General features: G+C 37.6%; 1 protein-coding gene across 1 annotated transcript in view; it reads left to right on the forward strand.

Annotated features, from left to right (window-relative positions):
• The window catches only part of SUCLG2 (succinate-CoA ligase GDP-forming subunit beta), a 101,988-nt gene that overhangs the window by 47,569 nt on the left and 40,575 nt on the right, over positions 1-13,844 (forward strand). Inside the window, exons 5-9 of the mRNA XM_058032212.1 lie at positions 2,804-2,956; positions 3,921-4,010; positions 6,446-6,542; positions 9,869-10,030; positions 11,426-11,568. Coding sequence (XP_057888195.1) covers positions 2,804-2,956; positions 3,921-4,010; positions 6,446-6,542; positions 9,869-10,030; positions 11,426-11,568 — 645 coding nt within the window. The remainder of the gene's footprint in view (positions 1-2,803; positions 2,957-3,920; positions 4,011-6,445; positions 6,543-9,868; positions 10,031-11,425; positions 11,569-13,844) is intronic.

The following is a 13,844-nucleotide window of genomic DNA, read 5'->3' on the forward strand; positions in this document are numbered from 1 at the left end:
CATGTTTAAAATTATGCACTACTTCATCAAAAAACTGTTTCCCAGCAGAATTATGTCTGTTTTAAAAGAATTTCTCATTTACAAAGCTAGCTCACGTTGGGATATTAAAGGTAGTTAGAGGAGCTGAGGCACTCGGGTTTGTGGTGTCAGGACTACAAAATCAAACACTGACATTTTAATCAAGGGGCAAACTACAATAATATTATTAAACATATAAATTTAGCTAAGTCTGAGATATCATTTAATGCAGTGGGAATGTAATGCACTGAAAATGCCAGGCAGGCTCTTTGGGCTTGCTAAGGGCAGTGGGGAAGGTGAGAACAAATCACTGGCATTTTTCTATTTCAAGGCACGTACTTTCTCTCTGCATCTATGGAAGAGATTGTGTTCTACATGTACTTAAGGAAAATTGCATTTCAGGAAGAAGAGGGTTTGGGCTTTTTAAACTTTTCAGTGTTCTGGACGTTTGAGTGGTTTAAAATACTCCTATGTTTAAAAAAAATAGGTAATAAGCATTTTTCAGAAGGAAAATATTTATTATGTCGCTTTCTGTGAGACAAGAAATGAGCTAGTGTCAAGTCAGGGAGTGGAAGTCATGTACCTTTTACATCTATTTGTAAGGAAGGTATAAAAGGTAGAAATTTTCTACAATTAGAATAATTATGAAACAGAAAATGACGGTTTCAGCTTTCTTTCTCAGCTTGTGCACCTGCTGCAGAATTTAAAGTGTGTTTGTGCCTGTTCAGATTGATGTTTCTCAAATTAATAGCAATCTCTTCAATTCCCTCATAACTTGGAACCTGTTTTGTGAGTTTACATAAAATCCTCTTATGGCATTTGGAATTTGGAGAGCCTGGCTATCTGTGATGACAGTCTTCTCTTATCATGACAACCTGAGAATTCACTACCTGTGTTTTTCTCTCCAAGCAATAACAGAATGAACATTTTGCATATTTGATTCTGTTGAGAAAAGCTGTTACAGTTACCCTCATGACATTAGATGTGTGACTTAAACTTTTAGGTAAAGATTTGTTACAGAGAAGCAAAGCTTGAAGTTGTCAGGAAGTTTTAATGAAACTGATTTTTCCCCAGGACATTTTAAATATAAATATGATATGGTAAACAGATAATGGTGTGTCACATTCTTTATCAAAAGCAAAACAGACAAAATGTTAGAAGAGTCAACAGTCTGTAGATTCAATTTCCCTGTTCTTAACTGTTCATCAATGTGTTTGCATTAATTCTATTGTGTGAGTGATAGGTAGACTTAAATGATATTTAAAGACCTGGAACACCAATTTCCTTGGCTTTGCTCTGCATCAAACAGGGAGGATCATGAAGGAAAGTTATTTTGTTGGGAGGAATTAGAGATATTTCACAATCTAACAGTTTTTTGCGCTAAGGTTTCCTACTGCAAAGTAGACTCTCAGTAGTTTTGTGAATTAAGACAGAGAAGTATCCAATGATGTTGACATTGTTAATTAGCAACAGTGAGGACAATCACTCAGGCTGGAAGTCTCAGTTGAAAATACCTGATTTAATAATGTTAGTTCCACCTGCTGTGCCTGCAAATGTATTCCTCAAAACTTGTGGAGTGTATTCCCATCCCAAGTCTGGCCCTGACCCTGAACTCCGTGGAAACTGAACAGCTCTGACAAGATCCAGTAGGACCAGTTGGTTTTATCTGACTTATGTCTAAAGCAACTGACTCACATTTTTCAGATACATTGATGCAGGATATGTAAGAAGGGGAAAACATGGATGCAGGTAAAAATAGTAGCAAATCAAGGATGCTTTCCCTACCCTTGCTTGTTAATTTGACAAAGCTTGGCAGGTAGCCAAGCTATGTCTCTGAAGTTGTCTTTTAGCATCCCTCTGTAGTAGACTAAAATAGGCAGATGCTTTTAAGTAGTACAGTAGTTTTCTGCATTCTTGGTTCTCTCTTTCACCCTGCTTTCTTTAGTTTCCTTTTGAACAGTTGTTTATTTGAACTATTCCTTTACATCCCCTTGTGTTGTGTGAATAAAGTGAGGTAAAAGTAGAAAGAAACAAAATTACTATAAAGCAAAGTTCCTCCAAGTCAAAAACACCGTAAAGAAATTTCATCTTTCCTTCAATTCTGAGCACTGATGGCTTTATTTGATTTCTTGTTTCTTACAATTTTTTCTCCTCTAATACCTACTACCTGGCAGAAAGTCCCTACATTGTTTCTTATGTACTCTGGAACAGACTGTCAGAAATGCGACTTGGGTGAAAGTATAGTGCATCTTTCTTGTTTATAGCCCTTGAGCTATGAAAACCCAGAAATACTCATTTGATGGAGCACCTTGTGCCAGGTAGGCAGAGTTTTAGGGCTGCAGGTACGAAAATGCCTCTTGGATCTGCTGACTGAGAGAATGAATTTCTCCTTGTGGTTTATTCAGTGATTATCATTGTCTGCAGTCATTGTTCAAAACTGTCACTTCAGAAACAGACCTTGCTGGAAAGATGTTGCCATTTAATCCTTCTTAATTATATTAATACTTGGGAAGTGATTTTCCTGATTTCTACCACTTCCATTGAAAGATGGGAATTAGTAGTTCTCTTAAGGAAGAATGTAATTCTAATTAAATTGCAGAGGTGGCTACTTCACTTTCAGACTGAAAAAGGGAAAAAGGTCACAGGGTTGTAGTAGTGCAGTAAAAGCAGTGAAACCAATGTTTCTCTTCAGGGTAGCAAGTATCAAACTGCTGCATTTTAAGGCAAAGCAGAAGGATGAGTCAGAAGCACTAATGTTTTCTTTTCTTCCCTCTCTGCATTTTAGGTGATGGTTGCAGAAGCACTGGATATTTCCAGGGAAACATACTTTGCTATTCTGATGGACCGAGCCTGCAATGGACCTGTCATGGTTGGCAGTCCACAAGGTGGTGTGGACATAGAAGAAGTTGCAGTAACTAGCCCAGAACTTATCTTTAAGGTATTAGAGTAATGTTCTGCAATAACATTTTTCTCTGTCAGTTATCCAAAAGAATATTTTCCCCCCTTTCTGCTCCCATTTTTCCTTCTTCTCTGTAAAAAGGAGACAAGAAGAACCATAAAAATAGTGTTTCATCAAATACAGGATCATACCCATCATCTAGTAAATGAAGCATATTTAACATCTGATTTTACGAGAATTTTTCAATTAGAAAAAGATCTTAAACCTGCCTGTTATGTGATATGTTAAACTTAATATCTGAAATGTTTTATGAGTGAATTTTACTTTCAGTAAGGTACACTGTTTTTTCACAGGTGGGTTGGTGCCAATACACTTATTGTTTCTGTGGCTGTTTTTCTCTAATTGACAGAGTTGTTAATTATTTTTTTGTACCTGCAAGACTTTTGCATCTGAAATACAACTGTTGTAATTGCTTTCTTAATGGTGACTACACTGAAGTATTTTTTAAGTTACTGTGGCATGATAATGAGTAGACAAGCTATTCAGCTGAGAAAATAATTGATACTATCAAGTATAATTATTCAAAAAATTGTAAAAATATTTAATGTGCACTTAAAAAAAATCATATAAACTTCACGGTGTTACTGGCCAGTGACACTCATTGCCTTGAAAATATTCCAGAGTATGTCATAAAAATTAACAGACTAAATATTCGTCAATGCCATCTGTACAGTAATTAAAAGTGAAAACTGGTGTCACATTCTCTTGTCAGCATGCCACCCTGAAGAATTATATATTTTTTGGAAGGACTGTTTCATAGTCAGTGTGGTAATTATAACATCCCCTATAGGCAGCTGCTGTAGCCTCAGTCTCGGGGAGCCTTGGCAAACAGCCAGGCTTTAATTACTAATTTGCACATGTACACTAAGTGTTTTCCTTTTGAAGCTATAACCCTCCATTCTGATTGAATATTTAGTTATATTCATGCATGTTACTGTTGCAGGAGGAAATAGATATTTTTGAAGGCATAAAGGATCATCAGGCATTGCAGATGGCAAAAAATTTGGGATTCCAAGGACCTTTGCAGCAGCAGGTAACTTGACTCCCCCCTCTGGCTTTAGGCTGAGGGCTTTTTAGCCCAGCTCTATGTTAAATGTTTTCCAATAGGAAAGGCCACTTGGAAAGGCCAAGTGTCCATTAAATCAGTATCATTTTGACATTCTAAATACTAAATTGCTCTATGTAATTGTCATTAGGCTTTAGCATTTTGAATAAGCTCCTTCTGGTTTTAAAGTGTGAGTCCCTTCTCTTTTTAGCAGTTGATGGCAACATGCTGTTTCCCCATGTGGGATTCCTTTGTTTTCACTGGAATTCCACTGGAGCTCTGTAAATGGCATGGGTAGAGCTGGTTTTGAAAATTAGCCCTTAAAATAAGGAGAAATAAAAGTGTATCTGGCTTTGTGATTGGAACCTTTTAATTTTTTTTTATTTTTCAACTCAAAAACAAAAGGTTGACAGCATGTTGTGTTTTCAGTATCTCTTTTCTGTACATATATATTTTGAATATATATATTTGCCTATGTACATCATTTTGGACAGAAAAGAGCTCATTTAAGCTGGCCTGGTTTTTTTCTGCAGTATGAAACTCATTTTTGTAGAACTACTTTACTTTTAATTCAGCAGTTTTAATTCTTTTCTATCCTAACATGCAATTAACAAATGCATAATGATTAAGTTGATTAACACACATTTGAAGATTTAGCTGTATATATAATGAGGAGAAATTATTATGTAGAACCTTTCAACCCTTGAAGAGTTCTGGTACTTAATAATTAACAGCAAATATGTATGGACTTTTAAACAACACATTTAAATAATGCTGCTGGAATGCATTTCTTCCCTTGTGTAGTCAACTAAAAGGAATTTACTGAAGCACAGGGACATCCTTTTTATCCAGACAAATCCTGGTATTTACTTATACATTCTCTAGTTCTAGGCTGGGATTTTCTGCTTGAAGAGGCTCAGTTCTTATAGACCCTGAGAAAGGGAAGCATTGACATTAAGCTGCCTGAATTCAGAGAGGTGCTGAAAGATGGAGCAGCCTTTAATAAAAGTGAAGTGATTCTGGTGTTGTGGTGCCATTGCAGAGAGCACTGTGGCAGCAGCAGCTTTCCAGGTGGCCCAGAGCCAGTGTGGGGTCCTGGTGGTGCTGCCTCCCCAGTGTCACTGCTGAGAGCTCCCCCCGTGCTCTTGGGGTGCTTTGTCAGCCTGAGGGTTTGTGCCAAGGAAGCTGCTGCACATTTACAACTGATGGGTTTTTTAGGGTCAAACCCACTGAGAATGCTTTGATAACTCTTGAGGAGGGCAGGCTTCCAAAGGAATTTGTGCTGCTTCCCAACTGGGACTCTCTAAAGAATCTTATCACGGAATCACAGATTAATGTATGTTGGAAGGGACCTTAAAGAACATCCAGTTTCAACCACCCTGCCCTGGGCAGGGGCACCTTCCCCTAGATCAGGTCACTCAAACGCCATCCAGCCCAGCCTGGAACATTTCCAGGAATGGGGACTCCACAACCTCTCTGGCCAGAACTGGGATTGGGGTTGAGTCTTTCCACTTGTGATGTTTTCTTTTTCATGACTGACCTCATAGGGGAAAGCTGACTTATGCTTTCTTTATTCTAATTCATTTCACTTATCAGGAGAGGTCCTAAGTATTTTTTGGGTTGTGTACTTCAGTTAGTTGATGAGTAATGAGAGGGAAAAAATTGAGTGGTTCTTTATTAGTGCACTTCATCTGCAAACTTATTTCAGCTAATAGGTTCACAGTGTGTAATGAACCAGAGGGATTTTTTAATACACATTCATGTTGCTGTTTTTAAGTAGTTCTATTAGTGGAAAAATAATAAAAGAACAAAAGACTTGGAAATTAGTAGTCAGTGGTGATATTTTCAGCCATGGAATCAGGCATGGGGATAGATGGTGAGGAGTAGTAGGGAACAAGCAAGAGTGTCATGTAATGAGTAAACAAGAAGGCTTCAGGTGTGAGTTCTTCAAGAAAAAAATTTCAGACTGATATAGGAAGGAGAAATAGGAGAAATAGATTTTTTTTTTTGTGAAGTCACCAGAGAGCACAAACTACTTTGTGGTTTGTGACTTTAGACTGATTAATGTGAATGCAATTCAGATCTTGGTGTACCAGAGAACATTTCATTATGCTGGTGCCTTCAGTCACTTCCCAAATTAAACTTTTCATAGTAATTGCACTGTCTATTTTGTACAAAATCTCCAGTTTGTATAGTCTTTAAATGCACATTTACTAAATCTTACACAGTATCATAATGCTGCACTGTAACAGCACAAGTGACTATATGAATATGGTTAAGAAAACAGAAATAAAAGCAGTAATTATCTAGAATTACTGTGCAATGTAATACTTTAAAATAATCGATAATGGTCTACCTTTGCCTTGCAAACATGAACTTTTATTTTTCTGTGTGGTAATTGTAAATCATTTGATCACATTTAGGCAGCAGATCAAATTAAGAAGCTGTATAATCTTTTCTTGGAAATTGATGCCATTCAGGTTGAAATCAATCCCTTTGGTGAAACTCCAGAAGGGCAAGGTAAGAAACTGAAGGAAACAAATGAATGCATTATAATTCTTTATTTATGCAAACTATAAATTAAATTGCATAGAAGGATGTAGCAGCAGCTTTGCATTAATTTCATTTTGTAATGTAATTTAAACAATATTCATAAATATTCCCTTGCCAGTTTTTATATTTCAATACCTTTTATTGTTCCATCCAATACTGGAAGTATTGGCTTCTACATGTTCTGCTTGGTGAGAGACAGGAACATTTTCTGCTCTTCTGCTCAAGTTCAAAGTTGGGGTTTTCTTGGTTTTGTTTTGTGGAGGGTTTTTTGGGTTTTTTTGTGTGTATGTTGATTCCCACTTCTTCCTGGTCAAACCACCACATAGAATTACTGAGATTGTGTGGAAAGAAAGTTGTTCTTTTATGTCTGCATTCATAGGGATAATTAAAACTTTAAAGTGCATAACTCTACAGTCTACTAGTGCACAGGACAAATTTCAGCTGAAACAGACACTTGGCCACATCCTTTGGGAAGAAGAAGGGTCATTGATCTTCCTGCACCATGACTACAGGGCTGAGGAGGTGTAGGGTAAAACTGAGGAGCTGAATTAGCTCTCACCTCATTGTAACAGTTGGTATTCCAGCTGAAACCTTTCCTTCCATTTGGTATTTTTGTTCAAGTAGCTTGGACAAAGGTGAGGAGCAGAGGAACTAAAGGTGCCTGTGGGATAATAAAATAGGGTAGGGCTGATCCAGGGGGATCACAGTTACCTCCTCACTGTTCCATTTCACTGAGGTGCTGAAGCTTATTTAGTATGTACCAAGAGGAGAAATTGGTGTGCAAGAAGAGACAAGTGAGGGAGAGGACAGAAAGTATGAGAAGAAATAAAATGTGGTCCTTAAAGATTGGAAAGAGCCATGGTGGCACTCACCTTGCATCCTTGCTGGAGGTGGCTCTGTGGAAATACAGATTTGGATGAGTTACCAAGTTAGCTCTCCTGGAATGGCTGTGCATATTTAGTGAGCAGGGCTTAATCTGAGGCGTGGTAGGAGTTTTTGTGTTGTTTTCTCTGAGGTTTTCCCCCATGTGGTTTGCATCCAGGAAGCTGAGGAGCAGAAACAGAGTGGGTTTCAAGCTGTGAAAGGCTTCTTGCTCAGAGAAATGCACAGGAATCTTCCTGTGCTTATTCCTTTTTTTCTAGCAGTTTCTCCATCTGAAATGTCTTTAAAGAAGAATAAAGATAAAACAAATGGAAGAACATTTGAGTAGCTTAATGCAGCTCTTCCTAATGGCAAAATAGAAGTCTCTGTATGAAGCCCATGATTCTTGTCAAAGTAATGGTTCAGATTGATTTACTTCTTGCTGTGTTTTGTGTTTATCACTTGTGTGGATTTCCATCAGGTTGTATGTATTTCCTTGTTTAATATCCTAGCAAATTACTTGGTAACACTAATGGGTCAGAAGCCTGAAACTTCCCTTTGTTATTTGTTTTTGTTTTGTTTGCTCTCAGTGTAAACTGTTGAATTGGCAGATGACAAAAATCCTACACTGCTAACAAAAACAACAGTACTTCATGAATATAAGTGTTGGAGCATTCTTTGATATTTGTTTGGAAGAAAAACCCATTTGTATAGTCTATCATACATATAACAATGTGCTTTAGATAGTGAAAATGGTTTGATAAATATTAATACATGTTTTTGCTTCTACTTTGTACAGCATGGCCTTTGTTAAAGATGAATGTTCTGTAGAAAAGAGTTTCTATTAATGTGACATGGAGGATGTTTGTGTGTAAGGTAAACAACTCTGAAACTGCAGTTGTACTCTAGCTTTGAGTGGGCTTAGCAAATTTAAGCACCTGAAAGCTTGAAGAAGAAAAATTTTCTTACTTCATTGCTAAAAAATTAATTAGAGCAGCTCTAGTGCATTAGAAGCATATTAGGAACTGCAGATATTTCTACTTTTTGGCACATTCTCACATGATGATTGACCAGGTAAGATCTGGATTCTTCCAAGAGATTTATTATGCACACTCATGAATAATTTTCTGAAACTGCAGTCACCGAAGTGAAATTTGATAGCTTTAATTTAATCTGTTATCAGTTACAAGTCAAATAATAATTTTTTTTTTAAATCAACATCAAAAAACCAAAACCCAATGCAAATCAAGATATACAGCTGAGACTCTCCTACTTGTGTAAATGTTTTATTTGCTGTTTCCTTAGCTATTTTTTCCTAAGTTAAGAAACTCTATATTGAACAGAGTTACATTTCCACCAGACTAAAATTGTCCTCTTAATTGTCATTGACCTCCAGATGTGTGCAATGCTCAAGAACACGTGCATAGTACCATGGACATGTCCCAGTGGCAATGTGAATAAAAAACACCAGCAGATAGAAAAACTATTAGATTTTTGTGGACACAGCATTTAAAGGCACTTAGATTTGATTGGTTTGTCTTGAGAAATCAATTATGCTTAAGTCAGTAATTATAATCTGAACATAGTACAAGGGAAATTACTTGCATAGTAATATGATAAGTATAGAGTCTTACATTTGCTTAGAACATTTTAATCTAATGAGGCATTTGCCTATGCAAACCCATAGAAATAATGAGTCAGAAAATAGGCAAATAGCACTCTGCAGGCATTTCTGTTGCTGCTGTGTTTATGGGAATACTGGGCCTGCTGGCCAGTCCTTTGTATCTTTTATTTCATGTAGTCAGATTTAGCAACCTCTTAATTTGTTTTTATAACCACAGTGGATGTTGATATCGATGAGAAGGTTTGTATTTACTTTCCTAATTTTCTTTATTTAAAAGTTATGTTTTGGTCATTTTTAACATTTTTGCTTCAGGTTTTTTAAGCTCTTTAATGAAATAATGCATGTATAGTTAACAACATCAGGAATGTCAAAATATGGCTAAGGAAAGCATTTTGTGTTGCTCAACTCTGAATGACTGCATGGCTTTGGGTTGGTGTTGCCTGTTATATCTGTTATTCTTTCAAAATATGGAAGGTAAACTCTCCTGTGTCATTGCTGCAGCCCACCTGTCTAAATCACAAAAACTGCCCTCCTAACATACAGGATCTTTGTTTGCAGCAAACACAGAAAATCTTCCTGTGTGCTGTGGAGATCTTGCTGTGCCTTTTCTAGCAGAGGATTTACGTAGAACCTGTCCTTTCCTGCTGGACTCAGTGCTGGACCTTCAGCTGCTCCTGTGCTGGAGGCAGCATCATTCTCAAATTCCCAAAGCAGCCTCCCCTCTCTGCTGGAGGAGCTGCAATATTTCAGGAGCTCTGGCTGACTGTAAACTCTAAATTCCTGGGTGTTGTTTTATTCTCTCCTCCAGTTGTTTGCTTCGATGCCAAGATAAACTTTGATGACAACGCAGAATTTAGGCAAAGAGAAATATTTGCCATGGATGACAAGTCTGAAAATGAGCCCATAGAGAATGAAGCTGCCAAATATGACTTAAAATATATAGGACTGGATGGAAACATTGCTTGCTTTGGTAAGAACAAATACATCCAAAAGATATTTGAAAACAAATTTATGCTTGTTCAGTGTATAGACTTTGTTTACATCTGACATTCAGGTCACCCTTTACAGAATTTCAGTTTGTTTTACTGAGTGTTTCTGCAGTTTTGTCTGTCCTTCCACAAGTTCCTACAGGAATGAAACTAAAATTGTGTGCAAACTGTGCTGATGGCCACAGCACACAAGCAGTGGTGTCAGAGAGAAGGCACGCTAAGCTTTAAAAACTCAATTTCTGACTTTGTAACCTGATGTAATTGGTCTTCCAGTAATTAAAACAAAATAAGAAAAGTAATCAAAACCTAATCATTAATTTAAAAAAATAAGAGTTTGTTACTCAAAAGGCACTTGAAAAGTATGTTTTTATAAAGGTGACATTCCCAGTTACAATTGAATATTAAACTCCATTTCCCTTTAAGGAAAGCTGCTAAAGGATCTGCTTGGAAATCCAGTTTTTTATTTTCCTGAAGTTTCTGTAGAACAGAAATTACTCTGCTGTTTAGAAGAGATAAGTAGAAGAATCAGCTGTGCTCTAAATAATTTTCATTTTGTACAAATTCTTTTAGCCAATACAGCATTTTGTTATTAATCTAATTGAATTAGGTAATTTTTTTTTTGACTTGGTGAGAAAATGCCCAGCATTTATATTGGCTGAGATATATTGGCAAATCTATGAGATTCTGATAATGTGTTGCAGCTGATTCAGTAGGTGGCAGTGAGACTTCAATCTCAATTAAAAAAAACAACCAAAAGGTCCCAAAACCCAAATAATAATTGCCAACATTATGCTATTTTTTTAGCGGTCTGTATTCTGGTTGACACAGGAGCATTTGTCCAATAGGAACAACATAAAGGGGACACATAATTCTCATCACTTTTCCCAGTTTAGATCTTCCTATCCATGGAAATGTTTCTAGACCAGTGCAAATCTGAAATAAGATGTTTCAGGAACATCTGAGGTCTGTCCCCAAAATTAGTTACCTGTGATGCAGTAATACAAAACATCCACTACTATCAGAGTGATGGGAGGGGAGCTTAAAGAGTCAATTTGTCCTTCACATTTCAAGAAGTTTTTATGTCTCTTTATTTTTAATAAAATCAGAAGGTTCTGCATTGCCACAATTATTATTCCAGTGCTCATACATGCTTAAAGGAAGATAAACGTCTAAGCCCTAAAAAAACCTAAATGTTGGTGTGTTTGCACCAGATTTTGAATTATTTGTTGCATTGGATGTCCTTGGATAGCTACTAGTAATTAGAAATGGCTGTGTAACATTTTGAGCCATGTTCTGGGGTTGTGCTGATACATTTGAAGCCTTTTCACAAATCTCATCTGTGTGAATTATAAGCACTTTGATGTTTGCAATTACAGTCAATGGAGCTGGACTGGCAATGGCAACATGTGATATAATATCCCTGAATGGTGGAAAGCCAGCCAACTTCTTGGATCTGGGAGGAGGTGTGAAGGAAGCACAAGTCTATCAAGCATTCAAACTGCTGACTGCTGATCCCAAGGTAAAAATGTTGGGTTTGGACTGGGAGCTTCCCTGTGCAGCAGCAGGGCTGAGTAGGACCATGAATAGTTCACAGAAAAACCCAGATCATGATGAGAACACTGAGAGTGAGTTCCTAAAGGGCTGATCTGGGAGGAAAATTAATTCAATAGGAGCCACTGGAGAGACTTTTCAGCTCCTGATCTGTACTCAGGCTGGCTGGTGAGTTGTGAGTGTGAACTTTCTCAAGGCAGTTCAGCACAGGAGTGCAGGTGTGCTAATGCTGGGCATTGCAGTGCTGAACTCAGAGCACCTCACTCCTGAAATGGAGTTTGTGAGATTTAGATGTTTAAAATAGCATTCTTAATAGTGTTGTACCACAATAGACTGAGGAGAAAAATGGGAAAATTAAGCAAATAGCTAATTCCAAGGGCTGATTTGTACTCTTTTAAACTCAAGGTTTCTAAAATATCTGACTCTGCACTGCAGGATAATCTGTATTTAATTAACGTTCCCAGGCTGGAACGTTCTGACACTTCCTTTTGCAGATGGAGCTGCAGTTGCTCTTTTCTGTTTTGAACAAGAAGAGAAGACATTAGTCTGTGTGTACTGAGTAGAAGTTATTTCTAGAGATGTGTGTTGAGGTCACTGGTCCCCTCTGCAGGCAGAACTGGAGTATCTGCTGAGAGAATATTGATCAGGCGTGGGCTCTGGAGCAGTGCCAGCTGCCCATCCTGCCAACGTGCAGTTCTGCTTTTGTGTGCAGCCAGAGCTTCCTTGCTGCTGATATTTTTACTAATGGGAATCTGTTGGAGGGCTTTGATCATCTTTCCCATCTCCTGCACCTAAGCATCACAGCTGAAGCCCCTATTTCAACATATTGCTTCTTTTTGTGGCTCTGGCCTCATCCCCTTTATCTCCTGTTTCCTGTGATTCCAGTCATTTTCCTCATGTTCATTGTGATGTGATATTGGCTTCTAAATGCCACCTTCCTGTGACAATTATATTGCTCTAATTGTATGCTCTGTGCAGCAGAAAGTGACAAAACACTGTGGCTTTTCAAATAGAGGTGGGTATTGTTTGCAGCAACATTTCAAGGCAAAATTAGGAAGGAAATTTACAGTACAAGATAAGCACAGGTCAACTTTATACTGTAAGCTCTTTGCAGTTGCAACTCTCCCTGCATATTTTATAAGTACCTGGTACCTTGATGTCTCAAGTGTTTGTTGTTTGAGTTGTTTGAGTTGTTCTGCAGTGTTTGCTTGGTGTGATGATCTGGGTTTGCCTGAGATGTAATTTAGTTCTGAAACTTGTGTTAGTGGTAGAGAAGCAGGTGCAGCAAGGTCTCAGATACACAACTTAGCTGGTGATTATCACTGTGCTAAGTAGTTTGTACTGTCTGCTGCACCACAAACAGCAGGTATTAATTTTGGTGATGAAGCTGACTGAGTTTAAACAATTTTAAAACAAAAAGGCATTCTAGCAGCTCTCAGCTATAGAACATCTGCGTGCCCAACATTTGACTTGTGTTATATCCTTCTATTACCCATTCTGATTATATGTTACTGCTTAACTATTTCCAACTGCATGCACCAGGGCTAGGGGAGCTCTGCTACTGAGAGAAAGCAAAAAGGAGCATGGAAAGGACCTGAATTAGGCATTTATGCTGGGGCTGTGCCATTCCTGGGATTGACTGGCTGAAGATGCAGAAGGCAAAACATTTCATGGTTTATTTCATTCTGTTCAGAAAATACAGCAAATGTCTGTTATTTCTTCTCCTGATACACCGTGTCCATTAGCTCACTAATATATAATCAGAAAATTGGATGAATCCTCTCTTTTCTTAACTATTGGTAGGGTTTCAGTCCCAAGAGTCTCTGTGGCTAATGCAGCATTCACAGGTTGTATCTGGTCAGTCATTTCCCTGTGGCCTATAACTTTATTCCCACTTTGTTTGATAAGATAAAACTTTGTTCTTGGGAACTTGAGATTCAGTTAATTTTTGTAAATATCCAAATGTCTGGAGACTAAAGAAATAAACAAAAAAAAAGTTCACAGGGCTATAATATGAAGAATTGCTGGTTTTTAGTTGTGCTGGCAGAGTTAAGGACATTGGAGAAGATGAAATCTTCCAGAAGGAAAGGTTCAACTGCACTCTGAAAAAGATCTTTTTCTCCCTCTTTAGTTGTCTTTAAAATGACAAAAAAACCCAAAACGAACAAACCCAAAACCCAAAAAACCACACAACCCTTCCTCTCTCTCAGACAAAGAAAATAAACAAATCAAGGTAAGCCATGA

The sequence above is a fragment of the Melospiza georgiana genome, chromosome 11 (assembly GCF_028018845.1).
Source record: "Melospiza georgiana isolate bMelGeo1 chromosome 11, bMelGeo1.pri, whole genome shotgun sequence".
NCBI classification, from domain to species: domain Eukaryota; kingdom Metazoa; phylum Chordata; class Aves; order Passeriformes; family Passerellidae; genus Melospiza; species Melospiza georgiana.